This window comes from Pimephales promelas, chromosome 14 (genome assembly GCF_988280905.1).
Source record: "Pimephales promelas chromosome 14, fPimPro1.hap1.1, whole genome shotgun sequence".
Classification (NCBI taxonomy): domain Eukaryota; kingdom Metazoa; phylum Chordata; class Actinopteri; order Cypriniformes; family Leuciscidae; genus Pimephales; species Pimephales promelas.
The window spans coordinates 5,062,693-5,082,168 of NC_142782.1; the positions used below are offsets into that span (position 1 = coordinate 5,062,693).

Genomic DNA, 19,476 nt, shown 5'->3' on the forward strand with positions numbered 1-19,476 from the left:
TGATACATGGAATAGCCTACTAGACAAAACATCAAAGAAATGCCACAATCAAGACCGCGGAGCAGAAATGAGGGAGAAACACACACAAACTCTGTGACTTTCCCTGCCATTAATGCTTGGATGACACACCACGTCTCCTTCCATAAATAATAATAATGTCTAGTGCGGTGGCTGTGATATACCAACGTCCGTTGCCAATGGCTTATCGCGAAAGGAAAAAAAAAAAAATGTTTTAGTCGCATAACACCGTTAATAGAAACGCTGTCATTTCACAATATTTTTTTATCGACAATCAGAAAGAAAAAAAACGCAAAAGTTTTGTGCAAATATGTATTGACGCCACTTAACCGAACAAAAAGGTTTCACTCGGTTATGCAATTTTAAACGGTTAATCGGTTAACCATGGACACCCCTAGAAGCTGTCTGTGAAAGTTTAGCAAAGATGGAAAAGACATATTTTATAATACTTCTCATACAGTTTAATTTCTTTGTTTAACAATTTGGACTAATAATTTATTAAACAAAAAAATCCAATAAGGATTGTGAAAAGGTGACGTTCTCAGCACGGTCACGCTAAAAGTCCCGCCACTGTCAATCATCACTATGCAAATTATCAGGGAAACAGAAAAACGCATCAGCCGATAATTAAGACATCATTTATATTATATTGACATTTGCGATACATTGGTTGCTCACTAAATTAAACTTTTAAAATCAAATGTTTTCATGAATGAATTAGCATGTACAACTCAACATCAACTGTCCCCGAATAGCTCCGAATGCGTCATCGCACTCATCGTGTGTTTTCAGTGCGTGATACATTTGGCTGGAAACCCACAATAATGTCAGGTGTGAAGTGGGCCTGTGTTTGTTAGTTTAGTGATGTACATACTGCAACTCCAGCATGGTAACTGGTCCCACAGGCGATCAAAATGAGCCTTCGACATCTCTGGATCTCTTTAATGTGGTCTTTCAGCCCTCCCAAGGTCACTGCACACAAACACACACGCAGACGTTAAGAAAATCCAGTACAAATCAGCCATTTCCAGTAAACTTGCGACTAAGCATTCAACTGAAATCTGATTCATTGCTCATGAGTCCAGAAAAAAAAAAAAAAAAACATCTGGAAAATGTTCGGAAATATATACACCCGCTAAATTCATGTAATTGTAAATTCCCTAAAACTTTACCCACTTCTGTTCTGGAAGTGATTCACTGATCTGAGCACAGCTGCGCTCACCTGTGTTGTTCTCAAAGTTAACTCTTCCTCTCATGGTGTTGACCACTGACTCGGGCTGCTCAAAGATCTCCTTTTGCATGAAGGAACTGAAGTTTCCTGTTTTTAAAGAAGAGCCAGAGTGATGTTAGCAAGTGGTAAATATACTGTGGTGAAGCACGAAACGGAGTTCATTGGGTTGTGTTGAGTGAATTGTCATATTTGTAAGGATATATCATCTGGAACTGTTCTCGTCTCATGTGGCATCCAGGAGGAGTTATAAGCCGGGACTGAAAAACTATTATCATAAATTGCTGAATACAGACAGTCTCTTTGACAGAATTAAGAGATTTCAGCCACTGACACAAAGCCCTTAATGTTCTGCTCAATTACAATCTGCTTATTAATTATTTTCTCACAAAATCATTGAGAAGCATAGCAGGAATGTGAGAAAAACTTTGAGGGAATGCTATACCCCGAAATTTAGGTCATGAGAATAGTTTTTGTTTTTTCACAATAAGCCAGATGAAATGTTGGGGGTGAGGAGAAAGGGGGGAAGGAGTGGATGGAGGGTGGAGGAGGAGCAAAAAAAGGAGAAATGCATATCAGTGCACATCTGAAGTGATGTACTGCCCTCTGGTGGCAGAAAAGAAACTAAAAGCTGCTTTTTGACATGTAGGTGCCGTTCTCCCAGGACAGAGACATCTAAAGAGGAGCCTCAACCTTTTGGGTATTTTCACCTTTTTTCTAGCGGCAGCTTTATGAAACATGCAGTTCAGATGTTATGAAATCATAATGTCAGTAAGGGATCAAATAAAGAATTACCATTGTAAAACGTCGTGGTTGCGAAGGTGTATTTTATGTTTTATATTAAATATATGATGAATTTTGTCTCTTAAGACGCTTTCTTTTTCAAGAAGCCGTTTTACTCAGATATACGTAACATTAGGGAAGAAAATACTATTACAACTTTCATTTTATAGTGACTTATATTACTTATATCAAAACTTATATTAATACAAGTGGACAAGACATGAATGACATTTCTAAGATGCATTTGATTAATATTATAAAAAAAATAATAATTAATTAAAGATTCATTAATGATTGTTGAAGAGTTTCATCTGTAGGGCCATTTTAAGTTTTTTTTTTTTTTTCCAAATTCTGTGTTTTCTGTATTTAATTTTAATATTTGATTCCATTTAAATAATCCAAAAAGGATGACTAATGTACACACACACACACACACACATATATATATATATATATATATATATATATATATATACATGTATATATATGACGGGTTTTCCCAGATCGCATCACACACACACACACACACACACACACACATATATATATATATATATAGGCTATGTACACATGGTATTTGTAGTCCAGAATGTGTGAATTGTACTAATGCCAATTAAATATTTATAAATAATTACTTTAACCTTTTTCCAGAAAAGAGACATGAACTTTGCAAACAATGTTAAATATATAGTGCTTCCTCCAAAAGAAATTTAATCCAATTTGGATATATATAATTCATAGTACGTATGTTAATTTTTCTCAGGGGAAAATAAAATCTCGCAACTAATTTATATTTATATTAATTTAGCTGACGCTTTTTATTCAATTGACTTGCAATTGCTATATATTGTCAGAGGTCGCACGCCTCTGGAGCAACTAGGGGTTAAGTGTTTTGTTTAGGGACACATTGGTGTCTCACAATGGATTCGAACCCGGGTCTCTCACACCAAAGGGATGTCTCTTATCCACTGCACCATCACCACAACTTCTGCTGTAAACTTAAAGTTAACTAGTTCTACGGTGTCTTAAACATGAATGAGCATCAGAAGGCATGTTGAATTTCATTCTAGAAACAGTAAAAAGGAAGAGCCAGTCAATCATGGTGGAACTGGGGATTTCAATCAGCTCTTGGCATTTTTTGCATGCATCTGTGCTCACCCTTCATGATCTGCTGCAGTTCCATCTGAAGGGTCTGGATGGCGCGGGCCGGATGGTCTCCCGCGGTGCGCTTGATCCGATGAATGGAGAGACGGCCGTCACTCACTGCCGCAATATCATCGTCCTCGAGGAAGATGACCTGATTGGTGTGCTCGATGACAGCACTGCAGTGATAAAAGCACAGTCATATGAATACCAAGTTCATCACGAAACTCCTTAACACGATCCTGCTGACAATACTACACAGCAGATGCTGATTGGTTGCTGTTGCATCAGTAGCCGATGAGCTTACTGCTCAACATTTAAAAAGTAGATCAATGTCTTATATACATGAATGTATTGGGAGTAGCAAGTTTCTATACTTGCTCTGCAGCATAGCAGATATATTCCGCCAAGACCAAATACATAATACATGAACTTTTCAGAGGATTGCCATGACTGAAACACCTATTCTGTTTAAATCCACTCAAATCTTCTTGGGTTTTGCCCCATGGGCTTCAAAAACAGTGCAAACGTATAAATTCTAGGGGTGTAACGATATTCGAACCAAAAAAGCGCGATACAGAACTCACGATTCAAATCGCGATACTCTCATTGCGTACCGAACACGCCCCGCCCCCTGCTACCCGGCCCCGCCCAGACCGGCTCAATGGACCTCATGTCTTATGTGTACACTACAGTACACAATGAATTCAGTTTTGTAGCCTAACCACCATTAACAACAAATAACAAGCTCCTTGTTTTGTTCCTTCGGTAATAAGCAAGGTGTAATCTTTCAAATTCAGTGATCGCTGTAGGCTTTTCATGAAAATGACAGCAACTGTGTAAATTATTATATTTCAAGAACAAATTAGAGTTAATGTAAATGTTAAAGTTAATGCAAAAACTGCCTTATGTTCAGTTTACATGTTTTCATACAATGTGTTGTGTGTTAATTAGTGCCGTCAAACGATTAAAATATTTAATCGCGATTAATCGCATTAATGTCATAAGCCAGGTTTCCATCCAAGGGTTTTTTTGCGAAAAAAGGTTTTGCGCATCAAAATGTTTACCGATATAGCTGATGGAAACGCCAATTATCGATTTTTTTTGCAAATGTCGACACAATCCTTTTCCGTTTAACTTTAGCGCATAAATGTTATGTCGATATTTTAAATGTCGCGAAAAACGAGTTTGGAAACACTTTTTGTCGAGAAAAAGGGCTTTCACGCAAAAAAATGTGGTGTCACGTGATAATTTCCTCACGCGCAAGGTGCAGTCGTCGTCACAACAAACACTATGGCGGACTCGGGAGCGGTTTTCGTGGACAGATGAGGAGACTCGTTATTTTCTCCATTTAATGGAAGGAAATGATATAACATGTATTTTTGACGGGAAACGACAGAGAAATCTAACCCCGAAAGTTTCGCCTACCACTCTATACTCGGCGCAGGTTGCCAGCTTGTAGAGGGCAATGGCAATCCGCTTTCGTGTTGGAACCGGTGGTCGGTGGCAACCTGGGGTAGGCGCAACATCAGGACCAATGAATCCACACAGCATCTCAAACGTCGGCCGTGTCATTCTAAAATGTTGCACCCAGAGACTTTCTGTAAAGTGTCTCTCCACAACTTCCTCCCAGAACGCCTTATTGCGTGGTTTCTCCCAGATGCTTGGGCTTCGTCGCATAATAAGGGTAGTTTTCGAGCCCTATCAGATGAGCAACTGCTTCATTCTGCCGTCGTCTTCTGATATTTCGGACACTTGCAATTATTTGTGTAACTGTTAATTGAAATGACAGTAAGTTGGCAAATTTCAATTAACTGCCTGAATACTCTCTCCATTTTCTTGTTTGTTTGTTTTGGTGTTGAGGGTGTGCTGACTGGAACCTCAAAAGGTATAATTTGCGATAAAAAATAAATAAATAAATAAAAATGTTTATGGAAACGGCTGAATTCACTTTTTTTTTGCGATACACCAAAACATATGCGACAAATCGCTTTCGTCATTCGTGACGTCATCACGCACACAATCTTATCGGTAAAAGGTCAATTGAATGGAAACAGTCAGGAGACGGCAAATTTCGTATTGTTTTTTTTTCGCATATTCACTTTGTCGATAACATAACAGCGCAAAAAGTGGATGGAAACGAGGCTATAGTTAACTCGTGATTAATCACACATTTTTATCTATTCTAAATGTCTTTTGATTTCTTTTTGTTACATTATTTTTTTCTCATGTTAATGCTCTTATCAACATGGACAAGTGGATCGGCTTGTTTAGTGCAAATGTTTTTTTTATTATTATTATTATTGAAAATAACATTGGAATAGTGTTCAATTTCACACTAACATATATAATGTAACACTGTCTATCAATAAAAGGGTAAAATAAATATTGACGAGGTCCTGATATTGACGAGGGGGTGGAGAATTCGCATCATCTGTGTGTGTGTGTGTTTGCTTGGCCATCATCAAGCGGTGTTTCAGACTGGACGATGCTGCGATGATGATAGCTGCTCAGTTCACAACGACAAAACACACAGATCACTTGGTCTTGTTAATGGGACAATTTGGCAAATTTTTAAAAGTAAACTTTCCATTCAGAATCTTTGGGCATCCATTTCGGCGTCTCGCACTCATCATCCACTCAAAACGTAACGTTACTATTTGGCCGACTCGGGTGCCCAAACGAGTGTGTGTGGCACAAAACGTCCTCACGCTGCGCTCTGAACCCATTCATTTCAATGGCTTGCGCCGCGCGAGGACGTTTTGTTGCTTCTTCGACCAAAGCGCAAGTGGATCTAGACCGTAAACAAAATAACAGGAACGCCGCAAACACACGTTTCGGCTTATGAGCCGGCTTTGAGTGGATGACGAGCGCGAGACACCAAAATGGATCAGGACGCTTGCCGCGTCCTGTAGCAAAAGCATGTGAAAAAACTACAAAGTTTGCTAGGACAAAAAGACTGTTAATTGCGCGAGAAAAAAATTAACGCCGTTAAAATGGGTTTGCGTTAACGCCGTTAATAAGGCGTTAAACTGACAGCCCTAGTGTTAATTATTATATCTAAAAAATAAATAGCATCTGAATTTAGGTTAAAAGTCTAGGCTACAAGCTTTAATGTTATAGTAATGTGTGGCTCCCTGTATAGTTTACAGCATTAGCTGATTTTTTTTTAATCCTTGTGAAACGTTTAATTGTAATTGAATTAATTTAAAGACAAAAGACTTTTTTTTCATTTAACCACTGTTTAAACAAAGCAATTTTAGCTTTAAAACAGTGGGAAAACCAAACCGTCAGTTTTGTGTATCGTTACACCCCTAATAAATTCTCTTTGAAATTGCACAATATATGGATAAAACCAAAAAAAACAAAGTAAATGGATGAAACAAAGGAATGAACCTGGCATCAGATGCGAAGTAGTATTCCACAGCTTTCTCGTCCACAGGAAATAGACACGTGTCCTGGTCCAACCTGGGCAGAGTACTGCAGCTCTTTTTATCTTTACCAGCTGTATAAAAGATACAAACAACATGATCATTTATCAGAACGTGACAGGGGAACACTATTTCGTGTAACTCTAAAGAGAATATATGCAGGAATGATATTTATGACGCAAGTAAAAGTTAAACATGTTATGCATGACATCATACTAAAATGCATATTGTGCATATCTTGTTTTTGCCACTATATGAATGCTTATTAATCGGCCATCAAATTTTTGGACATATCTGAAAGGAATTTACTTCCATTGGACAAAGACGGGCCGATGGAATCTTGCTCAATTATACACATGTCAGTTTTTTTGCAAATGTAAATTTTGCTGAGCACAGTGTGTGCAAACTCACCGGAGCGATACAGGATGGGGATGTGATCTGTGGAAAGCTTGTGGTCACTTCTAACTCCAATCAGTAATGGACCTCCTCTCCTAGACGGAAGCACAGAAACATTTGTTTGAGAAATTAAAACGAGAATTATGTTAAAAAATTGATATGGCTGATTTGCTTTTAGTTGTTTTGTAATATGGTGCCGTTGACGACTTTCAAGCGATTGGCAATTCTTTTTTTTAGTAAACGCATTCAACCACATCAGATCAAATCAGTTTCAAAATAAAAGTCTGTTTGAAAGGTGATTTGTGTTTGAACTTAATTTGAGGATGGCTTGAGTTGATTTGAACATGTGAAGTTTTCCTGTTTGTATGAATACAAATATTCCACGCAATAATACACAGATTGTATATTTCTCTAGCTGCAACAAAACGTGGGGAAAAAAACTGAAATCAAAGCAAACCTGAAATAATTTAATAATAAAACTACTTTGCTCACACTTTTTGGACAAGCTTACACGTGTAAAGATAATTTGCTGCTGGACTAGCCCTCAACAGGTGTTGACACTGTATTTCTATGAAAGGGCTTTCACTTGTGCCTTGATAATTACATTTTGGTATCACTTTACAACAGGGTACCATTAGTTAACACATTAACAAGAGTAAACTAACAATGAGCAATTGATTTGTTACAGTATTTATTCATTTTTGTTAATAAATGTAGTGCGGTAGTTCATGTTAGCTCAAATCTATTAAATAATGTTAAAGGTACACTATGTAATTTTTTTTTTTTTCAAAATTTCAATAATGAGGCAATACATCAGACCTTTTACCATTCACAATGGTAAACCTATTAATTGCTTATATTTTAGACCTGTCTGGATGGTTTTTGTGGAAAAATGCTTAAATGAGTCACTCAATCTGTAAATAGAGAAAAGATGGTCGAGTTCCTTTGACGAGTGACTGGCGTAGGGATGTCACGGTACAAAGATTCTAGTAGTCGGTACCGATACCATTAAAATAGTAAACGGTTCTCGGTACCAATTTCGGTACCACATCAAAATCAGTTTGAACTATTTTCCCAATTTTTTTAAACTATTTGAAGAAAATATTAAATTCAATGACGATTTTTTATGACGGTTTAAATGGAAATATTCATGATATTGAGAAATATTGCATTTAAAAAATAAAATAAAAAAATCAAGTGATAAACAATATAAGCAAAATAAGTAACCTTCTACGCACATATTATTATTATTAGTAGTAGTATTTTTAATTAATGGAGACGTAGTTAAATCTATTGTACAGTAGCCTAATGTAATTATTGCTGTCTATTTCTTTAAGTTAAACCAAACTTTAATTTTGACGGGTTGCCGTGAAGACCTTTGAGTTTCTGTGATATGGCGATAGTTTTTCTCAAATGAAACGGTAAAGTGCTCATGAAGTGACTCTCAGATTAATTGAATCATGAGTCATGTCATCATATTGTGAGGCAGCAGAGACTGAAAACTCGTGCTTCAGTGTGTGTGTGTTTGTGTGTGTGAGGTAACGTTAAATGAAACTACGCGTCTGAACCGTTCATTCACACAGAGACGAGCAGAACATGCAGGGTTCATATTTAAATAGTCGTTTTGCAGTTTAATATACGCAGACACCACATCAGCAGCGCCGCCGGTCGCCATGTCTCAGCACTTTCATGAAGAGGACGCAACTTCGACTTGGTACCGAATATTTTGACAACACTAGTCTGCTGTGGGAGTGCCAGGGGTTAGTTGTCACAACGACGAGCGAGAAAGGCTGACTTGAAAATCATGATAAACCTACGAGGAATCGCCCGTTTTAAAAAAACACATTTATTTAAGCACATATGTTGACTTTAAGTTTATCAGGTTGATGTTACCTGCTGCCTACTGTCTCTCCTGGATAGTGCACACTTTTGAAGACAAGGACGAAAGCTCCTTCCTAAATAGAGAAGGCATTTATTACCACATCATTCATGAGCTTTAGATCCTCTCTTGTCAAGGTGACAGAAAAGTGTTTACTAGTTGTTGGGTGACTTGTTCAACGAGGGTGGCGAAGGTGATGTCGCTCTCCCGGTTGTCATACATGTACTTCAAAAGCTTGGCGATGGTCTCTGTATCCGTCTCAGACTCAAACTCATAACCTTTACTCTCCTGAACACATAAAAACACAAGTGGTCAATACGTTGGTTGTTTGAATGAATGGATGGACAGATGATGCCAAAATGTTTTACTTGCCAGAAACTTCTTCAGGTCTTTGTAGTTGGTGATGATTCCATTGTGGATGACAATAAACTCTGCAAGCAAATTAAATAAATCAAAATGATCCATTCTTTCACAGATTTGTCCAACTAAACATTTGTAATGAAAAGCAGGCTGTTGGTAACAGACCGTTGTTCTTGTCTGATCTTTGCGGGTGGCTGTTGACAGGGCTGGGGGCTCCGTGAGTGGCCCATCGCGTGTGAGCGATTCCCAGGTGCACATCGAACTCCACATCAAGATCAACATCCTGCTGCCCTGTGAAAGAACATGTTCAAATACAAACTGATAATCTCATATTTCAAAGAAATAGTGCCATGATCACACTTAATAGAGATATATAGAAATAGAAATATTCTTTACACAAGTATGCATGCACTTGGCCAATGCAACCCATTGTACATGTAAAAGAAAAGGAGAAATCTAGTTTAAAACACGTTCTTCGAAATGTACTCTAAGTTTCACTTTTTACAATAATGGCTGTGTGTTGAGTTATTTTCAGAGGACAGTAAATCTATACTGCTACACAAGCAACACATTCACTACTCTAAAATCTATCTAGAATTTCTATAGTATTTTCCCTTGAGAAGATATACTAAAATGTTTGCTGAAATATGGTGTGTATAAATATATAAATAATTTGGACTACCATTGGAAAATGTTTATCACTTACTAGCCATATCTCTAAGTTGTGGTTCGATTTCCCAAAAGTTCAGCCCGCTAACTGGTTTTAAAGTACATGATAATGCAATGTCCAACTTCAAAACATTTTTCACAGGATGAATTTTCCGTGTTAAAACGTTTGAATGCTAATTTATGATGATAACTAAAATATGTGATAGGGGGAAAAAAAGCAGTAAAAAAAAGCATGCCAAGTGATGTGATGTAAAAAGTAACCAAAATAAATTTACCACAGCTTAAATACACATGAATGTGGACTTCTAAATATATTTTCCACAGTAAAAAGTATTTTTACAATATTATGAATGAATTAGGGCTGGGCAACTTACCGACATTTTTTTATTTGTTAATGCAGTTTTTTTATTATTAATATTTTGATTATAATTCAATGAAAATAATTATTCAATTTTGCGAGTAACAATGTGATTAATTGCAAGAAAATTATGCAAAAAAAAAAAAAAAAAAATCACCAAAATCATCGCGATTAAAACTTTTAATCGTTGCCCAGCACTAGAATCAATAATTTATTACCACTGTTTTGTGGGGCACACAGCACATGACTTGGATTTTAAGGACAAATGTTTTTCATTTTTTAATAAACAGGGAAGCAGATTTTAAAAATGTTAAAACGTTTTTATTTTCCTTGCAAGAATTGGATAGGTGTGTCAACTTGACATTTTTATTGTCATTGTCACATTGTTAACACGTTGATGTTGGTTTCAGCAGTCACTTGCTCATCAAGATTATCAACTGTTTATTAGTATAAGAAACAGGAACTAGAAGACAGTTTTCACTGATGCACACTACAGAGCTTCTTGCGGCAATGTTGAGAATGAAATACACACTTCAATGTGTTGTGGTTCACGCTGTGACATTTCGTAGCACATTACCTTGTGAAGTTGAGCTTCTAGAAGCGTTCTCATATTGGCATGGGGTGTGTTTTGGACCTTAAAGGAGTAGTTCACTTTTGAAAAAAAACTTTTGTTGATCATTTACTCACCCCCATGTCATCCAAGATGTACGTGTAATTCTTTCTTCAGTCGAAAAGAAATTAAGGTTTTTGATGAAAACATTCCAGCATTTTTCTCCATATAATGGACTTCAATGGGAACCAAACGGTTCAAGGTCCAAAAGACACTTTCAGTGCAAACTGCAAACTTGATAAGGGTCTTATCAAGCGAAACGATTGCTCATTTAAAAAAATAAAAAATAAAAAAAAAATGGTTTGGTTAATTCAACGAACGAGTTGACTCTTAAAAAGATGCATTCATTTTGATAAACGAGTTCGAACAGGAGAGTCACGAATGTACATCGCAGTACAGGGCAAGGCGAGCATTTGAGCTTATAAAACTTAAACTTTGTTCTTTTTTTTTTTAAATGAGCGACCGTTTCACTTGATAGACCCTTATTCATCGCCTGGAATCGTTTAAAGCCCTTTGAACAGTTTGCAGTTTGAACTGAAAGTGTCTTTTGGACATTGAACCGTTTGGTTCCCAATGAAGTCCATTATATGGAGAAAAATCCTGGAATGTTTTAATCAAAAACCTTAATTTCTTTTCGACTGAAAAAAGAATGACATGGACATCTCGGATGACATGGGGGTGAGTAAATTATCAGCAAATTTTTTTTTTAAATTGAACTACTCCTTTAACCTGAACCTGCAAAACGATCACAATTACTTACGGTGGATTTCATCATCCAAGGCTTTCACTTTTCCTGTTTGTTTGATCAGGTGGATGCTCTTGGAGTTGGCTTCCCATTCCTTACTGTTTCCCCCATCAATACCCACACCTGCAAGACAGAAACAAAATACTACTTTCAAGATCAGTGGGTCCTGTTCCAGAAGAGTTAATTGTAAGTCTGTGTGTCTTTGTGTGTGTTCAGTTTTATGAGCCGTGTGTTCCTGACCTGCGGAGTCATAGCCACGGTACTCCAGGCGATGCAGACCTTTGATAAGGACCTCAAGGATCTCACGGCGGGTGCGAGGCACGTGATAATTCAGATAGGCAAAGATTCCTTCAGAGAGAAAAAGAAAGTGTGTTTTACAGTATGGACAACAGGGTTTCCGTTGTCTGGTAATAACTAGGGTTGGGTATCGTTTGAATTTGAACGATTCTGATTCCGATTCCGGTTCCTAACGATTCTCGATTCCGATTCTTTTAAGAGGCAGGGTCAAAAAAGTTTAGCTAACCTTGCTAACCAACGGCCTTTCTGAAGGAAATACTCCTTCTGTCACAAATACTCCTTTTGTCACAAATTTTGCATTTTGCCGAGATTTCATTATTTTTTAGAAAAGTGAAGCCACACTTTGGACCGCCGACGTAAGCATGTTCGACTCGCGCGGTTATGCCAACACTTCCGGTAGACGCTTCTTCGTTTCTTCTTCCGCTCGGCGAACTGTGATTATCGAAACTAGGAATTGAAATTTTAACTTTTGAACGATTCCGGGAAAAACGAAAAGTTATTCCCGGTTCCAATCGATACTCGATTCTCGATACCCAACCCTAGTAATTACCGAAAAAAATTAAATGTCCGACAAAATTAAATCTCTCTGGTCAAATTATCCGATTAAAATGGCCTAATAATCCCGCACCCTAACACAATCTGAATCTGAGAATAAGCCTAAAATGTATAAAGCAAAATATACCAACCGATCAGAAGGATTATTTGCCATTTTAAAAGCATTGAGTATACGGACACCGCTCCTCTTATGGATGAATAGATTATAATTATAATTTAAGATTATAATATTGAATTGGCATTAAACAAAAATAAAATTGACGCTTATCTGTCGTTAAAAAAAATAAATAATAATAATAATAAAAAATATATATATATATATATATATATATATATATATATATATATATATTAGGGCTGTGCAAACTGCAAGAATTAATTGCGATAATTCGCATCCAAAATAAAAGTCTGTGTTTACATAATATATTTGTGTGTGCTGTATATAATTATTTTGTATATATAAATACACACACATGCATGTATATATTTAAGAAAATGTGTTATTCATATATAAAATATTTATTTATATAATATAGATTATGTATTTATATATATATACAGAATTTAAGCGCAAATAATTCTTAAATATATACATGCATACATAGGTATTTATATACAAAATAATATATATATATACAGCACACACAAATATATTATGTAAACACAGTAGGGGTGTAACGGTACACAAAAATCACGGTTCGGTACGTACCTCGGTTTTAAAGTCACGGTTCGGTACGTTTTCGATACAGCAAAAAGAAAGAAATGCCAGAGATATTTCCTATTTGTTTAAAGAAAAAATATTTTTAAATAAGTGTGAGTTTTCCTAGATCTTGAAACTTTCAGATTTATAAATGGGGGTCATCTTTGAAGGATGAACAAATAATGTTTTGGTCATCACACACTCAGAAAAAAAAGGTACAAAAGTTGTCACTGGGGCTGTACCTTTTCAAAAGGTAAACTTTTGTCCATTTCATGAGCTAATAAGTACATTTAGGTGTTAATATGTACATTTTGGGTGTTAATATGTACATTTAAGTGTTAATATGTACATTTAAGTGTTAATATGTACATTTTAGGTGCTAATATGTCCATTTCAGGAGGTAATATGTCAATTTCATGAGCTAATTTGTCCATTTTAGGTGGTAATATGTACATTTGAGGTACTAATATGTACATTTTAAGTGTTAATATGTACATTTAAGGTGCTAATATGTCAATTTCATGAGCTAATTATGTCCTTTTCAGGTGGTAATATGTCCATTTTAGGTGCTAATATGTACCACTAAGGTACCAATATGCAGCCTTTGGGTACAAAAGTGTACCTTTTGAAAAGGTACAGTCCCAGTGACAGCTTTTGTATCTTTTTTTCTGAGAGTGCATTAAAAATAACATTTAAATATATATATATTTATTTATATAATATTTGAATTTTGAAGTGCTGGAAAAAGATGTGTGAAGTACTTGAAAGCATTTCACCATTCCAGCCAAACTGGTTCCAGTTAGTGTTACTATATTAAATCCATGGTGAATGTTGCTGGTCTGTGGACGAAAGTATTACTAGTTCATTCACGGCACAATGTTTCTCCTGGTTTCCATGACAGCGCTGTTTAATCTAATAGAGATCTACGGTTAATAACGGAGAAATGTGATGCATCTCACTAGATCTCGCAGCGATGTTATTACCTCAGTGGCGAATTCAAATGTTTTCTTTACCGGATCTCTTAGCGCGGTGTAGTAACAGTGTTGCTTGATCGAGATCGGCTCGCGCTGCACAGATGTTGCTGGTCCGAAGTCCGAACTGATAAACGATCCGTGAAGCACATAAGGAGTAGCGCAGTTTCGTTCTGCTTTCATTACGCTTGCCAATTTGATGTTGCGCAACGTTGTGTGCGTCGGCACGAATTTTGCCGGCAGGAAAAATTATCCAAGCAACCGTTCGGTTTGTATGCGTACCGAACCGGAAGCCTCGAACCGAAACGGTTCAATACGAATACATGTACCGTTACACCCCTAAAACACAGACTTTTATTTTGGATGCGATTAATCGCAATTAATTTTTGGACAGCCCTAATTTTTTTTATTTATCAAATGGTTTATTTTAAAGCTGCAGTCCGCAACTTTTTCTCCTTGTCACCATCTCTGTTCAAAATCTGCAACTGCAGTTATTCGCGGAATTATCATCTTTACGTGGGTTGTAAATCGGGATGAAACAGCACGCATGAACACAGTGTTTTGAGGCGAGTGCTGCTGTCAATCACCGCGCTGTGTGGATACTGTCATTCAGTATCACAGATTCACTTTTTGAGAGTTTGACCAACATAAGAATTTTCACCGGAAAATATCTTCTGAACAAGTAACATCCACTTTTGTTCTGATCAACTAAGGGGGAAAAAGCATTCGACATAAGCTTCGATAGCAAATTAGAGCCTACTTGATATGATAAGTGATATGTGAACAGCCCCTTACACGGCTAATGCGCATTGCAGGTTGAGGAGAGACACTGGGAAGTTTTGATTTTATGTCAGCAGCTGGACAAAATGTCACAGTCTTAATTACTTTTTACAAAAAGCTTTTTTACATTGTTTGGTTGTGTACAGTATTTGATAGCCAGATGAACATTTATAGTTAAGTTGATAATGATATCTAAAAATATAACATATAAAGAAGGCATAACTACTTATTACAATAGTTCGTCACAGTCAGTAATTCATACTAACATTCGTTTGTTCGTTGTGTCAAGTTGCTGATTGTTTGAAATAACAAACCTGTTCACCCGAATGAACACTCGATGAAGTGCTATTAGAAGACATCCTTTCATAGCTTTTAGGTACATAACAGCTACCGTAGATGCAACGCGCATTCGAAAAAGCGAGGCGCTGGAGAGCACTATTCCTACACATTGTCCCTTTAAGAAGGCCACACAAAGGGGTTTTGGAACTGGGGTGGGGGAACAGCATCTCTTTGACAGCAACCCTCATCATCTTATCTAGTGCAACTCAACCAGCAGCTCACACTACGTTATGCTACTTCTGATTAATTGCATTCATTTTAAGGACGAAAAAACAAAAACTTGTAAGAAAGCTAAAGCTTTCATTAAATTTCCATAAAACTTTCATCAAAATTAATATATATATATATATATATATATATATATATATATATATATATATATATATATATTTCAGTGTTTAGGCCCAAGTCTTCATCATATTTAGTACATAAAAAATACAAACTGCTTTTGCTATTCTTTGGGAAACTTCAGTGGCTCTAAAAACAGCACAGCAAACAATCAGTTAAGAAAGTGAAAGACTCTCCTAGACAAAGTGACAGCTAGACAAAAGTATAAAATATGCAAAGCAAAGAGTGATGTCAATACTGATAATAACACAAGACAGTGCTAAAGAAGACCGGTTTGATTCCTTTTAAATGACACTGAGGACAGGCGCTAGAAAAATGCAAATCAAACAAAATACATCCCCACAAACAAAAAAGTGGTACTATGAAGATGCAATAAAGAAGCCTAATGGAAAGAAACATGAAAAAAAAATCAATGTTCAGCTCAGCAAAATCTGGTGTTAAAAGCGAAACGAGGAAAGTGAAAATAAAGAAAATGACTGTCTGGTATAAATGCTCCTATATTCATAGGGGATACATATACTCCAAGTACAGCACTATGAAAGGACAGAAACATCACAGAAGCACCATTCAGTGGTCTGCACTCGTGTGTGTGTGTGTGTGTGTGTGTGTGTGTGGTAGTCAAACAAGGCTCTGCTTTATTAAGACAGATGACTCGACTCGCTAAAATTAATGAAGAATGGATTGTTAATAGTTTCATCCCCCTATACCTTTAAAAAAATAATACTTGGTACTAAATCGGTCTAAAAGACGTACTTTAAAAATCTGTACATTACTGTTGAAAAGTTTGAAGTCTGTGAGATTTTAATCTTTTATGCTCACCAAGACTGGATTTATTTTGTGAAATATTACAAAAATTTAAAATAACGGTTTCCTTTATTAATTTTAATTTTAAAATACTCCCTTCAGTGTCACATTATTTTTCAGAAATACTTCTAATATGCTGATTTGCTGCTCAAGAAACATTTCTGATTATCATCATCAATGTTGAAAACAGTTGTGCTGCTTAATTTTGTTAGTAGAAACTGTGATATATTTTCTTCAGGACAGAAAACACTATCAATGTCTTTACAGTCCCTTTTGATCAATTTAATGCGTCCTTGCTTGCATGAAAGTATTAATTTCCTCTTCAAAATGTTTTACTCTTTATCCTTAACTATTGAATAGTGTAGCTAACTTTAGGGATTTTTTTTTTCTAAAACAGTGTGAAGAGTAGTACTTCATGTTTCCAAATAACTAACATTAAAAGGGACAATAATCTAAACATTTAGCATTATATTTTCACTTTAGTTACTAACAAGGTAATGTTTCTTGTAGAAAAAAAATATATTGAGATTTTCACAACTATTCTCCGACCCTCTCTTTGACCCATAGAATTTAACAGTGTTGCTGTACCTGTGTGTGTGCGTGTGTAAATAACCATCTATACAGTGTGTAAACAATATGTCTATGACCTTTAAAGTAGGCAATGTCTACAATCTACAACACATCTGATCCAAAACGTTAGACTATTAATCGCTTTGTGAGTTTTTGACGTCCAAAAATCCCTGCCGTTCGTGAAGGTTGTGTCTGCAAACCCCTGAATGTCTTGTCTATCTTAAGGAGAGGTCACACAGATTTAGCTTATCTGAAAAAAACTCTGGGAAAAGAACTTCCAGCTGGTCGTTCTATCTCTCTTTATCACTTCCTTACCTCTGTAGCCTATTCAAGCCCTTTTCCTCAGAGGTTTTAAAAGCACAGACTAAGTTAAAGGGATAGTTCACCCAAAAATGAAAATGCTGTCATCATTTACCTGTGCCTCAGTTGTTCCAAATCTGCATTTTGGCTGAACACAAAATAAGATATTTTGAATGTTGGTAACCAGACAGTTAATGGTAGCCAGTGACTTTGATAGTAGTTTTTTTTTTTTTTTTTTTTTAATTTGTCAGTGGTTATCATCAACTGTCTACTTACCAACATTCTTCAAAATATCTTCTTTTACACAAAAACAGTATGTGCCTGTGCCACCCAAACAAACCTGAATTAGAGGTGTGGTCGTTTTAAATGACGTTGTGTGACTTGTTCCACTGGAAAGAGTTGTCTGATCATCTATAAATGATGGGATGTTTGGTGTTGAATGAATAGACACTATGGTAAACAATATGTATCTTATCAAACAAGATTACACAGTGTGCTTTGCGGTAATATATTATCTAGCAGCTAGATGGTTTAATGAAACAAGAAATGTATGAACAAACTCATAGGTTCAAAGAACTTTGAATATTAATACATTAAGGGCATGTCTATCAAGAAAACGTTTTAGCACCATAACCGCGTTCGTGATGCCCAAAATGCTGTCTATGAAGTATGTAGGCGGCTCACTATTGTAGATGTTCAGACAGCCTCTGTCAGATGCTAAATGCTAGTAGATATTCCCTCCAACGGCTTTTATATCTGCCTATTACTCTCCAAACCTCTTTAATCTATGACGCGTGTAGCTTAAATAAATGTCACGTATATTATTAGTTGAAATATAACATAAAAATGTAGCTTTCATTGCTGTACTCACCACACATGTCTCCGTTTCTGCTGCCAAAAGCGGTTTAGTTCCTCGTTCTGAAAGGCTGTCAGTGAAAACCCGCCCACAATGATTGTTATTGGTTGTCATTGGCCGCGCCTCGATCTCGGCCCCGGTGATTGGCTGATTCGGCTGTCTGTCTTTCAGTTACCTGCCAACAGAGTCTGTTTAGACGTGGCAGCAGGATGCGAGTCCGCCGTCACCGTGTCGCGGTAAGTGATGAAAATGGCATCATCTTTAGTTAAATATTTTCTTTACACACACACATATAATATAATCTATTTATATATATATATATATATATATATATATATATATATATATATATATATATATATATATATATATATATATATTATTTTATATATTTTATATTATATATAAAATATAATATAATATATATAAAATTATATATATATGTATGTATGTATATACACTGAATTTACAGCATCATTACATCATATACGCATGATCCTACAGAAATTATTATAATATGATGCTCAAGAAACATTTATGATTATTAGCCATGTTGAAAACAGTTTTTTTTTACAATTTTATTTCAGGATTCTTTGACGAATAGAAAGTTCAAAAGAACAGAATTGATCTGAAATGGAAAGCTGTTATAATCACTACCATTCAAAAGTTTGGGGTCAGTAAGAAATTTTTTTTTTTGGGGGGGGGGGGGAGGAAAGCAATTAGAAAATACTTTTATTCATCAAGGAGTTGTTAAATTGATCAAAAGTTACAGTAAAGACATTTATTATGTTAGAAAAGATTATATTTTAAATAAACGCTGTTCTTTTGAACTTTCTATTCATCATAGAATGTTGGGGGTGAAAATGGTGCACGACTGTTTTCAACATTGAAAATAATAATTTATGGTTTTTGAGCATAAAATCAGCATATTGTGTGACACTAAAAACTGATGTGTAATCAGCAATGATGTTGAAAATTCAGCTTTCAAATTACATTTTAAAATGTATTAAAATAGAAAAGTCATTTTAAATTTTCATATTTCACAATATTACTGTTTGTCATTTTTTTTTCATCTAATAAAGCAGACTTCATTTAAAAACATGAAAAAATCTTACAGTTCTAAAACTTATAATGCAGAAAATAATGCAGATAAACAATGGACAATGTTGCATTGTGAGCAACAATTTGGATTTTTTTTTTTTTTTACAAATAAAATATTATTTTATCCTTGAATATATGTTCAGAACAAGTCAACACTGGAAAATTGTGGAGTGCACATGTGGAAGCACAAAAACTTTAATTCCAGAGGGTTAGACCATACGTTTGTGAAATCGTT

The 19,476-nt window shown here is 35.8% G+C and overlaps 1 protein-coding gene across 1 annotated transcript in view; it reads right to left on the bottom strand.

Moving 5' to 3' along the window:
- gfpt1 (glutamine--fructose-6-phosphate transaminase 1) overlaps positions 1 to 18,268 on the bottom strand; it is a 39,555-nt gene extending 21,287 nt beyond the window's left edge. Inside the window, exons 1-12 of the mRNA XM_039674626.2 lie at positions 18,156 to 18,268; positions 11,861 to 11,968; positions 11,636 to 11,743; positions 9,404 to 9,529; positions 9,251 to 9,309; positions 9,035 to 9,166; positions 8,893 to 8,954; positions 7,015 to 7,094; positions 6,569 to 6,677; positions 3,188 to 3,351; positions 1,241 to 1,336; positions 893 to 990 (exon numbers count right to left, since the gene is read on the bottom strand). Coding sequence (XP_039530560.1) covers positions 893 to 990; positions 1,241 to 1,336; positions 3,188 to 3,351; positions 6,569 to 6,677; positions 7,015 to 7,094; positions 8,893 to 8,954; positions 9,035 to 9,166; positions 9,251 to 9,309; positions 9,404 to 9,529; positions 11,636 to 11,743; positions 11,861 to 11,968; positions 18,156 to 18,162 — 1,149 coding nt within the window. The 5' untranslated portion in view covers positions 18,163 to 18,268. The remainder of the gene's footprint in view (positions 1 to 892; positions 991 to 1,240; positions 1,337 to 3,187; positions 3,352 to 6,568; positions 6,678 to 7,014; positions 7,095 to 8,892; positions 8,955 to 9,034; positions 9,167 to 9,250; positions 9,310 to 9,403; positions 9,530 to 11,635; positions 11,744 to 11,860; positions 11,969 to 18,155) is intronic.
- Positions 18,269 to 19,476: the final 1,208 nt, after the last annotated feature.